Raw genomic sequence first — 21,125 nt, 5'->3', positions numbered from 1 at the left:
GAACTATGCAAAAAGAAGATAAGCAACCTAACAGATGCTGAGTTCAAAATACTGCTTATAAGGATGCTCAGTGAACTTAGTGAGGGCCTCAAGAGCATAAAAAAAGACCAGTCAGAAATGATGGATGCACAGTCAGAAATGAAGGAGGCATTAACTGATATAAAGAATAATTTACACAGATTCAATAGTAGAGTACGTAAATCCAAGAAGAAAACCATTGATTTGGAATATAAGGAAGCAAAAAATGCCCAATCAGAACAGCAAAAAGAAAAAAGAATACAAAAAAATGAGGATAGTATAAGGAGCCTCTGGGACAACTTCAAGTGTGCCAACATTAGCATCTTGGGGGTGCCAGAAGGAGAAGAGAGAGAACAAGAAATTGAAAACCTGTTTGAAACAATAATGGCAGAAAACTTTCGTAACTTGGTGAAGGAAACAGACATACAAGTCCAGGAAGCACAGAGAGTCCCAAACAAGATGAACCCCAAGAGGCCCACACCAAGACACATCATCATCAAAATGCAAAGGTTCAAGACAAAGAGAGAATCTTAAAAGCAGCAAGAGAAAAGCAGTTAGTTACCTACAAGGGCGTTCCCATAATCCCATAAGGCTGTCAGCTGATTTCTCAAAAGAAACTTTGCAGGCCAGAAGGGAGTGGCAAGAAATATTCAGAGTGATGAAAAGCAAGAACCTACAACCAAGATTATTCTATCCTGCAAAGCTGTCATTTAGAATCGATGGGCATATAAAGATTTTCCCAGACAAGAAAAAGTTAAAAGAGTTCACCACCACCAAACCGTTATTATATGAAATGATGAAGGGTCTTTTTGAAGAAAAAGATAAAATATATGAACAAACAAAATGGCAATGAATACATATCTATCGACAATGGAATCTACAAACAAAATGAACAAGCAGAACAGAAACATTCTCATAGATACAGAGAACATTTTGTTGGTTGCCAGATGGGAGGGGGGTTGCGGGAATGGGTGAAAAAGGTGAAGGGATTAAGAAGTACAAATTCATTGCTAGACTGACAAACCTCAAAGGGAAAGGGGTTGGGGGGTGGGAAGAAATCAACCAAAGAACTTATATGCGTAACCAATGGACACCGACAATAGTGTGGAAAAGGCGGGAGGGGGGCAGGAGTGAGGAGGAGGGGGTCAATGGGGGAAAAATGAGGAACATCTGTAATATATTCAACAATAAAGATTTAAAAAAAAAAAAAGAAAGAAAGAATTCCATTCACAATAGCATCATAAAATGTTGGGAATAAATTTAGCCAAAGAAGTACACTGATACTACAAACCATTTGTGAAAGAAATTAAAGAAAACCCAGATTAATGGAAAGGCATTCCATATTTATGGTTCTGAAAAATAAGTATTATTAAAATGGCAATACTCCACAAATTCATCCACAGACATAAGGCAATCCCTATCAAAATCCCAGCAGGGTTTTCCACAGAGATTAACAAGGTGATCCTAATAATTGTATAAAAATGCAAATAGCCAAACTATTTTTTTTTTTTTTTTTTTTTTTTTATTTTATCCTCACCCGAGGACATTTTTCCATTTTTTGTTCAGGTAGAGTAGGAGGTGGAGAGAGGAACAGAGAGAGAGAGAGAAACATCAACGTGAAGGGACACATCGAGTGGCTGCCACCCGCACGACCAACCAGGGCCGGGGACAAACTGCAACCGAGGTATATGCCCTCAGCAGGAACCGAACCCGGGTCTCTCCGGACTGCAGGCCGACGCTCTAACCGCTGAGCCAAACCGGCCAGGGCCCAAACTTTTAAAAAATTAAAAGCCCTGGCCGGTTTGGCTCAGCAGTTAAAGCATTGGCCTGTGGACCAGGGAGTCCTGGGTTCGATTCCTGCCAAGGGCACGCGTACCTCAGTTGCAGTTCGTCCCCAGCCCCAGTTGAGGTCATGCAGGTGGCAACCAACTGATGTGTCTCTCTCACATCAATGTTTCTCTCTCTCTCTCTCTCCCTCCCTCCCTCCCTCTCTCTCTTTCCCACTCTGTCTGAAGATAAATGTAAAAAAATATCTTCGGGTAAAGATTAAGAAAAAAAATTAAAGGACTCATGCTTTCCAATATCAAAACTTACTAACAAAGCTACAGTGATCCAGACAGTGTGGTACTGGCACAGAACAGACATCAAGATTAATGAAATAGAATGAGAGTCCAAAAATAAACACCTACTCCTATGATCAACTGATTTTCGACAAGAGTATAAAAATAATTCAATGGGGAAAGCATACTCTTTTCAACAAATATTGCTGGAACAGTTAAAGGCTCACATGGAAAAGAATGAAGCTGGGACTCCTTTCTGACAACATTCACAGCAATTAACCAAAAATGAAGCACAAATATAAATGTAAGAGCTAAAAGTATAAAACCTAGAACAAAACAAAAAAGAATTGTGAGTGACTGCTAATAGGTACAGGGTTTCTACTAGGGTAATAAAATGCTCTCAAAGTAAATTGTATTGACGACTGCATATCTCTGAATACGCAGGAAATCTCTGAATTGCACTTTTTTAAAAGAGTGATTTTTTTTTTTAATCCTCACATTTTTGCATTTATCTTCAGATGGAGCGGGAGGAAGAGAGGGACAAAGAGAGAGAAACAGCGATGTGAGACAGACACATCGAGTGGTTGCCACCCACACAATCCCAACTGGGGCTGGGGACAAACTGCAACCGAGGTACATGACCTTAGCGGCAACTGAACCCAGGACTCTCTGGTCCGCAGGCCGACGCTCTAACCGCTGAGCCAAACCGGCCAAGGCTAAAAGAGTGATTTTTACAGTATGTGATGTATATCTAAATACAACTGTTTTTTTTTTCATAACCAATTTGGAAGTTTTCTTTTGTAGAACATGGTTTCTCTTTATTAATACTTTATTCTGCTTTGCTGGGATTCCTTACCTGTAGCTGAAACTCTTAGGCTTACTTACTCTACTGAGAGGCAGAAAGACAGTGAGTGTAAAAATAATATATGCATAAGTAATACCAAATCTATGCCTATAAAAAAATGGGCTCTTCAAAATATTTCATATCTACAGAAATACCTCTAATACAAGGGATCCACTGTCTGTCTAACTTCGTTCTCAGACCCTCTCCTCCTCACTCACTCCCTCTTGCTCCCCTCCCTCCCCTTCCCATTTTCCTCCCCATCTCCCTCCCCATCTCTCTCCTCCCCTCCCCTTCTCCCTCTCTTCTCTTTCCTGCTCCCTCTGCTCCCTGTTCCTCTCTTCCCTCACCCTCTCCTCATCTCTCTCTGCCTCCCACCCCCTTTAGAGCACTAGACCCTGAGCCAGTGCGGGAGGACTGTCTTACTTGGTACATTGTACTTCTGGAGACAGTAGAGGAGTTCCAGGGGCTGCACTGCTTTCTGTCGACTGTCCTGCATCTTCTCCAGCAGCAAGAGCAGCTGGAACGGGACACTCCTCCTCTGCTCGTCCACTTCCCTTGGCACTGTCATCCTGCCAGATAAGAAGAGCGATGGACCTCCCATTCCCACAGTTCTCAATGCTAGCTGCATCCTGGAATCACTAGAAAAAACTTTCAAAAATCTCCATGTCCAGGCCACTCTGTAAACTAAGTTAGAATTTCTAGGGGTAGGACCCAGTTATCAAAATGTTTCAGTTTCCAAGATGATTTAAATGTATAGACAAGGTTGAGAAACACCATGTTAGCAAATCAGCTGTAGTGAACAGCCTCTTAAGAGGGGATCAGGCCCTGGCCGGTTTGGCTCAGCGGTTAGAGCGTCGGCCTGCGGTCCCGAGAGACCCAGGTTCGGTTTCCGTTAAGGGCACATGCCTCAGTTGCAGTTTGTCCCCGGCCCTGGTTGGGTCATGCAGGTGGCAACCACTCCATGTGTCCCTTTCACGTCGATGTTTCTCTCTCTCCCTCCCACTCTATCTGAACAAAATATGGAAAAAATGTCCTCTGGTGAGGATTAAAAAAAAAGAGAGGATCAACACAACTGCTGCCTCACCCCTCTCCCCACCCCGCCTGGCAATGACACTAAAATAAAAGGCAGACGCAGCAGGTCCTGCCCGGGTACACAGCACAGTGCCCAGGCAGCAGGATATGCACCTGGATGCACTTCAAAGTGAAAGGCAGATACTCACCTCGGTCCTGGAAAGAAAGGGCAACGTGAAGTTATGTCAGTGTATTTTAGAAATAATTTAAAAATTGTCCATGCCAATGAATGAAAAAAATAAAAAAAAAGGAAGCACAGGGCAGAAAAGAATGTGTCATACTATATGTGCGTGTGATAATATATATATATTCTGTGTGTGTGTGTGTGTGTGTGTGTGTGTTTACTTTGAAAAAAATCAACAGAGAGACTCTTGCATGTACCCACTGATTTATTTCTCCTTTGACACTGGTCTAATCCCAATTTCCTTTTAATCAAGTCAGCAGCTGACAATCCTGCCTGCAATTTCAGATCACCTAGGGCATCTTATAGAAAGTACCATTGGCTGTGTCCCACCATAGACCAAATGAAACTAAATACCTGGGGTAAGACCAGCATTTGCATATTCTTTATACTGTACTTTTTAGGTGATTAGAAAGTGTAGTCCAGAATGTGCAGAACAAGACTTTTCTCTGGTAACTTTTTTTTTTTTTTAATTTATTGTTGTTACAAATGTTTCTCTTTTTTTCCTCATTGACACCCTCCTCCCCATCCCAACCCATCCCATCCCATCCCCAGCTTTGCTGTCCATATCCATCGGTTATGCGTACATGCATATGAGTTCTGTGGTTTATCTCTTCCCTCCCCCGACCACTCCTCTTCTGAGGGTTCGTAATCTGTACCCTATTTCCACATCTCTGGGTCTGCCCTGTTCCTCAGACTGTTATGTTCATTATATTTGACAAATAAGTGAGATCATGTGGTATTTCTCTCTCTGCTTGGCTTGTTTCACTTAGGATAATACTCTCCAGGTCCCTCCATGTCGTCTCAAAGGATAAGAGATCATTCTTTCTTACAGCTGCATAGTACTCATTGTGTAAATGTACCACAGTGTTTTGATCCATTCATCTACTGATGGACACTTGGGCTGTATCCAGATCTTAGCTATTGTAAATAGTGCTGCTATGAACACGGGGGTACATTTATTCTTTCTGATTGGTGTTTCAGGCTTCTTAGGGTATATTCCTAGAACTGGGATCACTGGGTCAAATGGTAATTCAATTTTTAATTTTTTGACGTAACACCATAGTGTTTTCTATAGCGGCTGCACCAGTCTGCATTCCCACCAGCAGTGTACTAGAGTCCCCTTTTCTCCACACCCTCGCCAACACTTGTTGTTTGATGATTTGTTGATAGCAGCCATTCTTTTTTTTTTTTTATCCTCACCCGAGGACATCTTTCCATTTTTTATTCAGATAGAGCGGGAAGGAGAGAGAGGAAGAGAGAGAAACATCAATGTGAAAGGGACACATTGAGTGGCCGCCACTCACACAACCCAACCAGGGCCGGGGACAAACTGCACCCAAGGTACATGCCCTTAGCGGAAACTCAACCCGGGTCTCTGTGGACCGCAGGCTGATGCTCTAACCGCTGAGCAAAACTGGCCAGGGCGATAGCGGCCATTCTGACAGGTGTGAGGTGATACCTCATTGTTGTTTTAATTTGCATCTCTCAGATGATAAGTGATGTTGAGCATTTCTTCATATGTTTCTTAGTCATTTGAATGTCCTGTGTGAAGAGGTGTCTATTTAGTTCCTCTGCCCATTTTTTAATTGGGTTCTTTATCTTCCTTTTGTTGAGTGGTATGAGCACTCTATATATTTTGGAAATTAACTCCTTATCTGATGTATCATTGGCAATTATGCTCTCCTATACAGTGGGTTCCCTCTCCATATTGATGGTTGTTTCCTTTGCTATGCAGAAGCTTTTAAGTTTGATGTAGTCCCATGTGCTCATTTTTACCTTTGTTTCTGTTGCCTTAGGTGATGTATCAGTGAAAATTCTCCTGCATATGATATCCGAAATTTTGTTGCATACCCTTTCTTCTAGAATTTTTATGGATTCATGAATCACATTTAAGCCTTTTATCTATTTTTAGTTTATTCTTGTGTATGGTGTAAGTTGGTGGTTTAGCTTCATTTTCTTGCATGTAGCTGTCCAATTTTCCCAACACCATCTATTAAAGAGGCTGTCTATACTCCATTGTATGCTCTTGCCTCCTTTGTCAAATATTAATTGAGCATAATGTCTTGGGTCCATTTCTGAGTTCTCTATTCTGTTTCACTGGTCTATGTGCCTGTTCTTGTAACAGTACCAGGCTGTTTTGATTACAGTAGCTTTGTAGTATAACCTGATATCTGGTAATGTGATCCCATCTACTGTGTCCTTCCTTTTCAAGATTGTTTTGGCTATTCGGGATCTTTTTGGTTCCATATGAACTTTTGAAGTATTTGTTCTAGTTCTGTAAAATATGTTCTTGGTATTTTGGTGGGGATTGCACTGAATCTACGATTGCTTTGGATAATATGGACATTTTAATTATGTTAATTTTTTCAAACCATGAACAAGGTTTGTGCTTCCTCTATTTCTTTTTTCAATGTCCTGTAGTTTTCTACAAACAGGTCCTTTACGTCATTGGTTAAGTTTATTCCTAGGCATCTTAATTTTCTTGCCGCAATGGTAAATGGGATTGTTTTTCAGTTTCTCTTTCTGTGAGTTCATTATTGGTGCATAAGAATGCCACCGATCTCTTGACATTAATTTTGTATCCTGCTACTTTGCCAAATTCATTTATTAAGTCTAGTAGATTTTTGACGGAGTCTTTAGCATTTTCTATGTATAATATGATGTCATCTGTGAATAATGACAGTTTCACTTCCTTCTTTCCAATTTGGATCCCTTTTATTTTTCTTCAGGTCTGAATGCTATGGCTAAGACTTCCAGTACTATGTTAAATAAGAGTGGCAAAAGTGGGCATCCCTGTCATGTTCCTGTTCTTAAGGGACATGCTTTTAGTTTTTGCCCATTGAGTATGATGTTGGCTGTAGGTCTTTCATACATGGCCTTTATTATGTTGAGATATGATCCCTCTATTCCCACATTGCTGAGCGTTTTTATCAGAAATAGGGGCTGGATTTGTCGAATGCTTTTTCAGCATCTACTGATATGATCATGTGGTTTTAATCTTTCATTTTGTTTATGTGACCTATCACATTTATTGATTTTCAAATACTGTGCAAGCCTTGCATCCCGTGGATGAATCCCACTTGGTCATGGTGAATAATTTTTTTGATGTATTGCTGGATCCGATTTACTAATAATTTGTTAAGGATTTTGGCATCTATGTTCATCAGGGATATTGGCCTGTAGTTTTCTTTCTTTGTAGTGTCTTTTTCTGGTTTTGAAATTAGAATTATGCTGGCCTCATAAAACAAGTTTGGAAGTCTTCCTTCTTGAATTTTTTTTTTTTATCCTCACTCAAGAATATTTATTCATTTTTTATTCAGATAGAGTGGGAGGGTGAGAGAGGGACAGAGAGAGAGAGAAACATCGATGTGAGAGAGACACACTGAGTGGTTGCCACCCACAGGACCCCAAACAGGGCCAGAGACAAACTGCAAACGAGGTACATGCCCTTAGCAAGAACCAAATCCAGGTCTCTCGGGACCACAGGGCAACGCTCTAACCGCTGAGCCAAACCAACCAGAGCCTTCTTAAATTTTTTGAAATAGTATTTGTTAACAATCCTTTGTATTTTTGTAGTGTCAGTTGTTACTTCTCCTCTTTTATTTCTGATGTTGTGTATTTGGGTTCTCTGTTTCTTGGTGAGTCTAGCTAAGGGTCCATCAATCTTGTTTATCTTTTTGAAAAACCAGCTCTTTGTTTCACTGATCTTTGAATTGTTGTTTTGGTCTCTATGTCATTTATTTCTGCTCTGATCTTTACTATTTCCTTCCTTCTACTTGCTCTGCGGTTTTCTTTTTGATTGCTTTCCAGTTCTTTACGTTGTGAGGTTTGATAGTCTATTAGAAATTTTTCTTGCTTGTTGAGGTAGGCCTGTAGTGCTATAAATGTCCCTCTCTGAACTGCTTTCGCTGCATCCCATGGATTTTGTGTTGTTGTATGTTCATTTTCATTGGTTTCCAGGAAGTTTTTTAATTTTTTCCTTGATCTCCTTGGTAACCCATTCATTGTTTAATATCAAGCTACTTAGCCTTCATGTGTTCCAATGTCTTTGCATGTTCTTGTTGCAACTGATTTCTAGTTTCATGCCATTGTGATCTGAGAAAATTCTTGATATAATTTCAATCTTCTTGAACTTGTAGAGATTTAATTTGTGTTATAATATGTTCTCTAGCTTTGAAAATATCCCATGTGCACTTGAGAAGAATGTGAATTCTGTAGTTTTGGGGTATAATTCTCTGTAGATATGTAATAAATCCATTTGGTCCACTGCTTCATTTAGAGTCTCTGTTTCCTTGCTAATTTTTTGTCTAGAGGATCTATCCAGTGATGTCAGCAGGGTGTTGAAGTCCCCTGCTATGATTGTATTGCTGTCGATTTCTCCTTTGAAGTCCTCCAAAAGATTTTTAATATATTTTGGTGCTCCTATATTGGGTGCATATATTTTTATCAAGGTTATATCTTTCTGTTGGATAGATCCTTTCAATATTATGTAGTGGCCTTCTTTGTCTCTAGTTATGGCCTTCATTTTGAAATCTATTTATCAAATATGAATATTGCTTCCCCAGCTTTTTTTTTTTCTTTTCCTATGCTTGGAAGATTTTTTTCCATCCCTTCACTTTCAACCTATGTGAGTCTTTTGTTGTGAGGTGGGTCTCTTGTAAACAACCTACAGATGAGTCATGCTTTCCTATCTAATCAGCTACTCTATGTCTTTTTATCGGAGCATTCAGTCCATTTACATTGAAGGTGATTATTGATATGTACTTATTTATTACCATTTTTCTTTAGTGTGGTTATATTTTTCTTCCTATTTCTTCCACTAATTGCAGCAGTCCTTTTAACATTTCTTGCAGTGCTGGTTTGGTGCTAATGTATTCCCTTAGCCTTTTTTTGTCTGAAAAGCTCTTTATTTGACCTTCTATTTTGAATTATAGCCTTGCTAGTTAGAGTAGTCCTCAGTTCAGATCCCTATTTTTCATGACCTTGATTACTTGATGCCATTCCCTGCTGGCCTACAACTTTTCTGTTGAGAAGTGAGCTGATTCCCTTATGGGGGTTTCTTTGTAGGTAACCTACTGCTTATGTATTGCTGCTTTTAGGATTCTCTGTCTTTAATTTTTGGCATTTTAATTACTATGTGTCTTGAGGTGTGCCTGTTTGGGTTCTTCTTACTTGGGGCTCTCTGTGCTTCTTGAACTTGAATGCCTTCTTCCTTCACCAAATTAGATAAGTTTTCTGTCACTATTTTTTCAAATATATTCTCTAACCCTTGCTCACTTTCTTCTTCTTCGGGGACTCCTATGATGTGAATATTATTACTTTTCCAGCTGTCCCACAGTTCTCTTAAGCTGTTTTTCTGGTTTTTAATTGTTTTTTCCTTTTAGTTTTCTGATTGGTTGATTTTTTTCTACCCTGTCTTCTAATTCACTAATCAGGTCATCACCTTCTTCTACTCTGCTGTTTAGTCCTTCCAATGTGTTATTTCTGCTATGTCCTTCTTCATTTCTTCTTGGTGGTTTTTCATTTCCAATTGTTTGATTTTCAATGTTTCTATATCTTTACTCATGGTGTTGATGTCCTTCCTCATGCTGTTGAGTTTCCTCAAGATCATGGCTCTGAATTCTACCTCTGATAACTTGCTTAACTTCATTTCGTTTATCTCATCTTTGGTAGAGGTCATTTGTTCTTTCATTTGGCATTTGTTTCTTTGTTTCACCATTTTGGCTATCCCAGTGGGTTTTAGAGCGTGCCAAATGTTCCCTGTGGGTGTTGGTGTTCTGCTGTTTGTGACTCCCTCTACTGGGTTTTAATGAGCATGGGAAGACCCATGTTAAACACCATTGTCAAGTCTTACTTTCCTGGGTAGACTTGCAAGCACAGGAATGGTTCAGTTATCCTCTAGCTTTTTGCCTGGAGGCTATTAGTTGCTGGTTACTTGAAGAGCCTTGGGTTCAGTTGAATGAAAAATTCCCTCAGGTGTTCAGCATAAAAGGATTTCCCAAGAGTGGGGCAAATGCTGGTTGTTAATGAGTCTCAAGTTGCATTTCAATGGCCCACCTGGGTGGGGTTGAATCTCCGATGGAGTGTCTCCACCTCTCCACAGAGCCCTGGGAAGGAGTAAGATGGGCACTGTCCTGCGTGGCCACAACTCAGAAAAAGCTCTCAGCACCCTCCAAATACTGAGTGTCCCTACACAGTTCCAGTCTAGTCCACCCTCCCTCTGCAGGAGCATAAAGTGAGTGGCTGTGGCTATTTTAGCAATCTGTTCCAGTCCTCAGCACTGTGGAGCGGGCCTGGGATTTTAATCCAAAGTGTGCTGTTCACAGCTAAGACCGCTGCTGTCCATGGGCTCCCAACCTCCCTCTCATGCCTGCACAATCCTACCAGGATCAATTCTGTGTCCCTGGTTATATGGTCCTCCCCAGCTGCTTTTCTATTGCTTTTTCCGGCGATGTGTCTTTATTTTAGTTGTAATTCCAGTTTGGTCCTAGGAGATAGCCTGTGTAGTTCCCATTCATTCGGACACTAATTTGGAATCCTGATTTTATCTTGTTACTCTGTCTTTGTCAGTCTAATATACAGAGTTCCAGCCATTACCTGATGTTGTCTCATAGCTGACAGAGGTGAAGCCTGCTCTTTCACACATTTGTGATCATGTGCTTGTTTTGTTTATTTGCTTATTTGGAAAGCTATCTATGAAGGAAATGTAAGCTTTGGGTCTGGTGAATCTTCCAAATTGAAGACAAGAAGATGAAAAATATTCTGAGACATCAAACTTCTTCCAGAAAACCTGAGCAAAGTGTCGAGGCAAACAATACAGGTAACTTTTGAAGGAAGACTTCTCTCTGGTAACTTTTGAAAGAAGACTTCTAAAAGTCCAAGATACTCTGGGCTTCCAGTCAGGATGGCAAAGTAGATAAAGGCTGAGTTCGCCTCCTCCCATTACCACATCAAAATTTCAACTAAACTACAGAACAATTATCACTGAGAACTACCTGTGCTCTAGCTGAACAGAGCTCCTATAATTAATAATATACAGAAAAAGCCATATCAAGACTGGTAACATAAGCAGAGATGTAGAACAGGCTGGTCCCACACACACGTGGTGGTTAAAAATCAAGAGGGAGCAAATTCCAAAATGGCGGCAGAGTGAATGGAAGCTACACAGACCGTCGCCCAGGACAAAACCGGAATTACAACTAAAATAAAGACAAAACTTCAGGAAAAAGTAACAGAAAAGCAGTTTGCGAGGATCATATAACCAGGAACACTGACTCAATTCTGGTGGGATTGCGGAGGCATGAGAGGGGGGCTGGGAGCCCACAGACAGCAGCACCCTTATCCTTGAGCAGTGCCCATGGGTTAAACTCCCAAGCAGCTCCACAGCACAGAGCCAGCACAGTGGCTAAAATAGCCACAGCCACTCACTTTGGGCTCCGGCAGAGGAAGGGCGGACTGGACTGGAACTGTGTAAGGACACTCGAGATTTGGAGTGCGCTGAGAGCTTTTTCTGAGTTGCGGCCATGCAGGACAGTGGCTATCTTAATCCTTCCCAGGGCTCTGTGGAGAGGTGGAGACACTCCATCGGAGATTCAACCCCACCCAAGTGGGCTATTGAAATGCAAATTGAGGCTCATTAACAACCAGCATCTACCCCACCATTGGGAAATCCCCTTACACTGAGCACCTAAGGTAGTTTTTCATTCAAATGAGAAGTCAAGGCTCTTCAAGTAACTGCTACCGATAGCCTCCAGGCAAAAGCTAGGGGATAACTGAACAATTCCTGGGCCAGCAACTCTATACAGGAAAGTAAGACTTAACAGTGGTGTTTAACTTGATTCCTCCCTCGCTCATCCAAACCCAGTAGAGGGAGTCAAAAACAGCAGAACACCAACACACACAGGAAAAATTTGGCAGTCTCCAAAGCCCACTGTGATAGCCAAAATGGTGAAACAATGGAACAAAAGCCAAATGAAAAAACAAGAGACCTCTACCAAACATAAGATAAATGTGGAGCAGTTAAGCAAGTTAACAGAACTAGAATTCAGAGCCATGATCTTGAGGAAGCTCAAGAGCATGAGTAAGGACATCAACACCATGAGTAAAGACACAGAAATGTTGAAAATCAACCAATTGGAAATGAAAAACCACAAGAAGAAATGAAGAATGACATATCAGAAATAAAGAACACATTAGAAGGTCTAAACAACAGAGCAGAGGAAGCTAAAGACCAGATCAGTGAATTAGAAGACAGGGTAGAAAAAATCAACCAATCACAAAACCAAAAGGAAAACACAATTAAAAAACAGGAAAAAGCTTAAGAGAACTGTGGGACAATATATAACCACACTAAAGAAAAATGGCAATAAATAAGTACATATCAATAATCACCTTAAATGTAAATGGACTGAATACTCTGATAAAAAGACAGAGCAGCTGATTAGATAAGAAAGCATGACTCATCTATATGTTGTTTACAAGAGACCCACCTCACAACAAAAGACTCACAGAGGTTGAAAGTGAAGGGATAGAAAAAAATCTTCCAAGCAAAGGAAAAGAAAAAAAAAAGCTGGGGTAGCAATATTCATATCTGATAAATAGATTTCAAAATGAAGGCCACAACTAGAGACAAAGAAGGCCACTACAAAATATTGAAAGAATCTATCCAACAGGAAGATATAACCTTGATAAAAATATATGCACCCAATATAGGACCACCAAAATATATTAAAAATCTTCTGGAGGACTTCAAAGGAGAAACTGAGAACAATACAATCATAGCAGGGGACTTCAACACCCTGCTGACATCACTGGATAGATCCTCTAGACAAAAAATTAGCAAGAAAACAGAGACTCTAAATGGAGCACTAAATTAAATGGATTTAATAGATATCTACAGAGAATTACACCCCAAAACTACAGAATTCACATTCTTCTCAAGTGTACGTGGGACATTCTAAAAGATAGACCACATGATAGGACACAAATTAAATCTCTACAAGTTCAAGAAGATTGAAATCATATCAAAAATCTTCTCAGATCACAATGACATGAAACAAGATATCAAATGCATCAAAAACATGCAAAGACATTTGAACACATGGAGGCTAAATGGCATATTATTAAACAATGAATGGGTTACTGAGATCAAGGAAGAGATTAAAAACTTCCTGGAAAACAATAAAATTGAACACACAACAACACAAAATCTTTGGGATGCAGCGAAAGCAGTTCTGAGAGGGAAGTTCATAGCACTATAGGCCTACCTCAGCAAGCAAGAAAAATTTCTAATAGACTATCTAACCTCACAACTTAAAGAATTAGAAAGCAAATGAAAAGAAAACCCCAGAGCAAGTAGAAGGAAGGAAATAGTAAAGATCAGAGCAGAAATAAATGATACAGAGACCAAAAAAACAATTCAAAGGATCAATGAAACGAAGAGCTGGTTTTTCGAAAAGATAAACAAGATTGATGGACTCTTAGCTAGATTCTCCAAGAAACAATAAGAGAGAACCCAAATACACAAAATCAGAAATGAAAGAGAAGTAACAACTGACACCACAGAAATACAGAAGTTCATTAACAACTACTATGAACAATTATATGGCAACAAATTCGACAATCTAAGCGAAATGGACAAATTTCTGGAAACACATAGTCTCCCAAAACTGGACCAGGAAGAGATAGAAAACTTGAACAGACCAATAACAACTAAGGAAATTGAAGAGATAATCAAGACTCTCCCAGCAATCAAAAGCCCAGGCCTGGATGGCTTCATGGGGGAATTTTACCGAACATTCAATAAAGAACTAATACCCATTCTCCTCGAACTATATTTCAAAGAATTCAAGAAGAAGGAAGTCTTCCAAACTCGTTTTATGAGACCAGCATAATTCTAATTCCAAAACCAGAAAAAGACCCTACAAAGAAAGAAAACTACAGGCCAATATCCCTGATGAACATAGACGCCAAAATCCTGAACAAAATACTAGCAAATTGAATCCAGCAATACATCAGAAAAATTATTCACCATGACCAAGTGGGATTCATCCACGGGATGCAAGTCTGGTACAATATTCGCAAAACAATAAACGTGATACACCACATAAATAAAATGAAGAATCAAAACCACATGATCATATCAATAGATGCTGAAAAAGCATTCCACAAAATCCAGCATCTATTTCTGATAAAAATTCTCAGCAATATGGGAATAGAGGGATCATATCTCGACATAATAAAAGCCATATATGAAAGACCTACAGCCAACATCATACTCAATGGGTAAAAACTAAAAGCATTTCCCTTAAGAACAGGAAAACGACAGGGATGCCCACTTTTGCCACTCTTATTTAACATAGTACTGGAAGTGTTAGCCACAGCAATCAGACAGGAAGAAAAAATAAAAGGGATCCAAATTGGAAAGGAGAAAGTGAAACTGTCATTATTTGCAGATGACATGTTATTATACATAGAAAACCCTAAAGACTCCCATCAAAAATCTACTAGACTTAATAAATGAATTTGGCAAAGTAGCAGGATATAAAATTAACATCAAGAAATCGACGGCATTCTTATACACTAATGATTAACTCACAGAAAGAGAAACTGAAAAAACAATCCCATTTACCATCACAGCAAAAAAAATTAAGAGACCTAGGAAGAAACTTAACCAAAGAAGTAAAGGACCTATTTGCAGAAAACTATAGGACATTGAAAAAAGAAACAGAGGAAGATATAAAAAAAAGTGGGAGCACATACCTTGTTCATGGATTGGAGGAATTAACACCATTAAAATGTCCATGTTACCCAAAGCAATCTATAGATTCAATGCACTCTCCATCAAAATACCAAGGACATATTTCACAGAAGTAAAACAAATACTTCAAAAGTTCATATGGAACCAAAAAAGATCCCGAATAGCCACAGCAATCTTGAAAAAGAAGGACAAAGTAGGTGGGATCACAATACCAGATATCAGGTTATACTACAAAGCTACTGTAATCAAAACAGCCTGGTACTGGCACAAGAACAGGCATATAGACCAGTCGAACAGAACAGAGAACCCAGAAATGGACCCAAGACATTATGCTCAATTAATATTTGACAAAGGAGGCAAGAGCATACAGTGGAGTAAAGACAGCCTCTTTAATAAATGGTGTTGGGAAAATTGGACAGCTACATGCAAAAAATCAAATTAGACCATCAACTTACACCATATACAAGAATAAACTTTCCCTGACCGGTTTGGCTCAGCGATTAGAGTGTTGGCCTGTGGTCCAGAGAGACCCGGGTTTGGTTCCCGCTAAGGGCATGTACCTCGGTTGCAGTTTGTCCCCGGCCCTGGTTGGTCGTGCGGGTGGCAGCCACTCGATGTGTCCCTTTCATGTCGATGTTTCTCTCTCTCTCTCTTCCTCTCTCTCCCTCCCATTCTATCTGAACAAAAAATGACAAAATGTCCTCGGGGGCGGATTAAAAAAAAAAAAGAAGAAACTCAAAATGGATAAAAGACTTAAATGTGATCCGTGAATCCATAAAAATTCTAGAAGAAAATGTAGGCAATAAAATATTGGACATCATATGCAGCAGAATTTTCACTGATCCATCATCTAAGGCAACAGAAACAAAGGAAAAAATGAACACATGGGACTACATCAAACTAAAAAGCTTCTTCACAGCAAAAAAAACAACCATCAAAATGGAAAGGCAACCCACTGTATGGGAGAACATCATTGCCAATGATACATCAGATAAGGGGTTAATTTCCAATATATATAGAGTACTCATACAACTCAACAAAAGGAAGACAAAGAACCCAATTAAAAAATGGGCAGATGAGCTGAATAGACACCTCTCTAAACAGGACATACAAATGGCCAAGGGATATATGAAGAAATGCTCAACATCACCAATCATCAGAGAGATGCAACTTAAAACAACGAGTTATCACCTCACACCTGTCAGAATGGCCGCCATCAACAAATCATCAAACAAGTGTTGGCGAGGGTGTGGAGAAAAGGGGACTCTAGTACACTGTTGGTGGGAATGCAGCCTGTGCAGCTGCTATGGAAAACACTATGGTGTTACCTCAAGAAATTAAAAATTGAATTACCATTTGACCTAGTGATGCCAGTTCTAGGAATATACCCTAAGAAGCCTGAAACACCAATCAGAAAGAATATATGTACTCCCGTGTTCATAGCAGCACTATTTACAATAGCTAAGATCTGGATACAGCCCAAGTGTCCATCAGTAGAGGAATGGATTAAAAAGCTGTGGTACATATACACAATGGAGTACTATGCAGCTGTAAGAAAGAATGATCTCTTATCCTTTGAGACGACATGGAGGGACCTGGAAAGTATTATCCTAAGCAAAACAAGCCAAGCAGAGAAAGACAAATACCACATGATCTCACTTATTTGTGGAATATAATGAACATAACATTCTGAGGAATAGGGTAGACCCAGAGACGTGGAAATAGGGTACAGACTGACAACCCTCGGAAGAGGGGGTGGGGGGTGGGAAGAGATAAACCACAGAACTTATATGCATGTACGCATAACCAATGGACATGGACTACAAAACCAAGAACGGGGTGGGGAGGATGGCGAGGAGGGTGTCAATGGGGTAAAAAAGGAGAAACTTCTGTAAAATAAATAATTAAATAAATAAAAGGGTGTTGGACACCAAGGTAATAAAAAAAAAAAATCAGGAGGGATATCTCAGCTCCCCAGGTCCCCCCTGAGGAGCAAAGGGTCCCAGTTCCACACAGGGCCACCAAGCCCAGAGTTCCAGTGCCAGAAAGACTACTCCTCATAATGTCTAGCTGTGAAAACCACTGGAGATTGTGGCTGACTGAGACAGAGGACTTCTAGAGTCCTAAAAGTTCACAGATGTATCCACTGACAGATTCATTCACCTTGAGCTCCATCACTGGGGCAGCAGCTCAAAAGGTACCAGGTACATACAGGGAGGAACTGATTATCTGCCTTTGGGGAAGGGCAGCTTTCCCCAGAAAAAAGTACTGGCAGAGCCACTGCTCCTTTGCTAAGCCCTCCCTCTGCAGGTGCAGGCAAGCACCAGAGCTGGGTCTCCAGCAACCTGGCTCACACTGTTCACCCTGCCTTGGTGATTCCCCGAGACACTGTCCCACCAAACTTGCAGGCCCCCACCCACGCCAATTCCAGTGACTATTCAATACAAACAGCCTATCTAGGCTCACACTGAGGACTTCCTTAAAGTCTCTCAAATGTTCACACACCCCAAACAAACAGCATCTGGCCTTGGTGTGCCCCATCCTCTTGCTAAGCAGCCCTAAATCCAGCACTAGCAGAAGCAAGCCTCAGTTCACAACTTAGCCTCCCCAGGAACCTCCAAGCCCAGCACAAGGGGCAATCACCTGCAGATCACATTGTAGCTTACACCAGGTGGCCCTTGGAAGGGCATAGGCAGCAGCTGACCTTGGCCTAACTTCCCAAGATGCCCCAGAACCAATATGCCCCGTGGCCAGATTTGGACTTCACCAGAGCATCACCCAACCACCTCCACAAACAATACACCCAAAAGGGTGAACCTAGCAGGCACCAGAGCCCAGTTTAAGTGAATCCTGCTTCATAAAGTGAGCCCCTGCACAATTGCTCCACTGTAGTCATGGCCATATGTCACAACCAATCAGCCTGAAGGTCAATCCCTCCCACTGACATGCCAACAGCCATCAAGGCTCAACTACAACAGGAAGGCACACACATCCCACACCAACAACACACCTAGAGCACCTGACTCAGGTGATGAGGGAGCCTGCACTACTGAGCCACACAAAACACCTATGACATAAGGTCATTCTTCCAAGACCAGGAGCCATAGCAGCTCTACCTAATACATAGAAACATACACAGAGAGGCAGCCAAAATGAGGAGACAAAAAAAAAAAAATGTCCCAAATAAACAAGGACAAAATTCCAAAAAAAAGAGAACTAAACAAAATGGAGACAAGCAATCTTCAAAATGCAGAGTTCATATTATAAAGATGCTCAATGATCTCAGTGAGAACTTCAACAAGAGTCATGAAACATAAAAATGAAGATAGAACATATTTTTTAAAAGCAGTCAGAAATTAAGATCACAATATTTGAAATGAAAAATACATTAGAAGGAATCAACAGTAGATTATATAAAACAGAAGATTGAATCAGCAGTTTTGAAGACAACAATTTTGAAAACAATCAGAACAGCAGAAAGAAAAAAAATCTTTTAAGTGAGGATAATTTAAAGGGCCTCTGGGACAACATTAAGTGTATCAACATTCATATCATAGTGATAGCAGGAGAAGAGAGAAAGACATTGAAAACTTATTTGGAGAAATAACCATAGAAAACTTCTTTAATTTGTCAAAGAAAATAGACATACAAGCCCAGGAAGCACAAAGAGTCCTAAACAAGATGAACCCAAAGTGGCCCACATAAAGACACATTGTAATTAAAATTCCAAAGGTTAAAGATAAAGAGAGAATCTTAAAAGCAGCAAGAGAAAAGCAATTAGTTACCTACAAGGGTAACTAACAAGAAGACCATAACCTGATTTTTCAACAGAAACTTTGCAGTCCAGGAGGGATTGGCACAAAATATCCAAAGTGATAAAAAGTAAGGACTTACACCAAGATTACTATACAATGCAAAGCTATAATTTAAAATCAAAGGAGAAATAAAGAGCTTCCCAGGAGACTTCTGTCAAGATGGCAACGTAGATAAATGCAGTATTTGTCTCTCCTCCAACCACATCAAAATTACAACTAAACTACAGAACAACCATCATCCAGAACTGCCTGAAACTGAGCTGAATGGAACTATGAAATTAAAGAAGCCACATCCACACTGGTAGGAGGGGCAGAGGCATGGAAGGGCTGGTCCAACACCCACATGTGACAAATAAAAATCAGGAGGCAGCCTGGCCAGTGTGGCTCAGTGGTTGAGTGTCCTCAGCTCACGCACCAAGAGGTGTCTGGTTTGATTCCCGGTTAGGGCACATGCCCAGGTTTCAGGCCGATCCCAGGTAGGGGCATGCAAGAGGCAGCCGATCAATGCTCTCTCTCGTTGATGTTTGTATCTTACTCCCTCTCCTTTCCTCTCTCTCTAAATAAATAAAGAAAAATATTTTTTAAAAATAGGAGGCCTCTCTGAGAAAGTGATGTTAGTTAGAGCTCATGAAGATAAGATTAAACAAACTAAAAAAATCAAGAGGAATACCTCCACTGTGAAGGTCCTCCTGAGGATTGAGGAATCCTGGTCCAACACCAGGACCCCCAGCTCAGGGTTCCAGTGCCAGGAAGAGAAGTCCCCATAACTTTTGGATATAAAAACCAGCAGGAATTGAGGCTGAGGGAGGATGAAGCTATTGGAGTCCCAGGCAGTTCCTCTTAAACAGCTCACCCATGGACTTACTCGGACTTGCTCCCTCCAGGCTCCAGTATAGAGAAGGCAGCTTGAAAAGCACCAGAGAGACATACGGGGAAGAACTGAGTTGTTTGGCATTGGGGCGAGAGCTGGAGAAGCAGTTTTCTCCTGGACATATGTGCTGGTGGAGGTCATTGTTCCTTTGGTGAGCCCTTCCCCTAGGGGCACCATATCTGGGACTAACCTGGCTCACACTGTTTGCCCCACCCTGAGGATTCCCTGAAGCCAACCTGCCCCACCCAACTTTCAGGCCCACTCAAGCTGTTTCCAGTGGCTTTACCATAAGATTGGCCTGTCTTGGCTCCGGCTTCAGATTTTCTTAAAATCTCTCAAACAAGCAGCATCTGGCCTCAGTGAGCCCCATACCTCTCGTTAAGTGGCCCCAGGCCTAGCACTAGTAGCAGCCAGCCTTGGATCACAATTGGCTTTGCCTGAGCACCTCCAAGCCAAACACAAGAAGCAACCATCTGCAGGTCACTTTGTTGCTTATATTGGTAGCCCCAGGTAGAATATAGGCAGTAGCTGACCTTGCCCCAGAGCCAGCACACACAATGGACAACTTCAGACCACATCAAAGCACCACCTCCACAAGCAACACACTCAAAGAGTGGACTCAGTGGGTACCAGAGCCTTGCTGAAGTAAGTCTTGCTTTGTGTGGTGGGCCCCTGCACAGTTGATCTTCCAAGGTAGTCAGAGGTCAGTGGTCAGTGGGCCCAGCCAGCCCTTCTAGTTTGATCAGCCCGAGTAAATCCCTCCCACTGATGTGCCAACAGCAACCAAGACTCAATTACAACAGAAGGGTTGTACAGTCCACATAAGGGCACAGCTGGGGTGATCAGGGAGGCTGTGCCACTGGACTCTACAAGATACCTTGTACAACAGACGACCCTAGAAAGCCTAGGAGACATAGCAACTCTATCTAATACATAAAAACAAACACAAGGAGGCAGCCAAAATGAGGACACAAAAAAACATGTCCCAAATGAAAGAACAGAACAAAACTCCAGTAAAATAACTAAATGAAACAGAGATAAGCAATCTAACAGATGCAGAGTTCAAAACACTGGTTATAAGAATGCTCAAGGAACATAGTGAGGACCTCAAGAGCATCAAAAAAAGTCAGAAATGAAGGATGCACTAACTGAAATCAAGAATAATTCACAGAGACTCAATTATAGAGTAGGCCGCCCTGGCCAGTTTGGCTTAGCGGTTAGAGCATTGGCCTGCGGTTTGGAGGGACCCAGGTTCGGTTCCCGCTAAGGGCATGTACCTCGGTTGCAATTTGTCCCCAGCCCTGGTTGGGTTGTACGAGTGGCAGCCACTCAATGTGTCCCTTTCACGTCAATGTTTCTCTCTCTCTTTCTCTTCCTCTCTCTCCCTCCCACTCTATCTGAACAAAAAATGTCCTCAGGTGAAGATAAAAAAATAAAAAATAAATAATAGAGTAGGCAAAGTCAAGAAGCAATCCACTGATTTGGAATATAAGGAAGCAAAAA

The 21,125-nt window shown here is 41.0% G+C and overlaps 1 protein-coding gene across 2 annotated transcripts in view; it reads right to left on the bottom strand.

Moving 5' to 3' along the window:
* USP18 (ubiquitin specific peptidase 18) overlaps positions 1-21,125 on the bottom strand; it is a 55,681-nt gene that overhangs the window by 19,628 nt on the left and 14,928 nt on the right. For both annotated transcript variants that reach the window (XM_036252317.1, XM_036252318.1), the window contains exon 4: positions 3,346-3,491. In XM_036252317.1, the coding sequence (XP_036108210.1) occupies positions 3,346-3,491 (146 nt within the window). The remainder of the gene's footprint in view (positions 1-3,345; positions 3,492-21,125) is intronic.

This window comes from Molossus molossus, unplaced genomic scaffold (genome assembly GCF_014108415.1).
Source record: "Molossus molossus isolate mMolMol1 unplaced genomic scaffold, mMolMol1.p scaffold_m16_p_10, whole genome shotgun sequence".
Lineage (NCBI taxonomy): Eukaryota > Metazoa > Chordata > Mammalia > Chiroptera > Molossidae > Molossus > Molossus molossus.
Note: the sequence above shows the minus strand (reverse complement) of the source record. Positions and strands in the feature narration are given on the sequence as shown.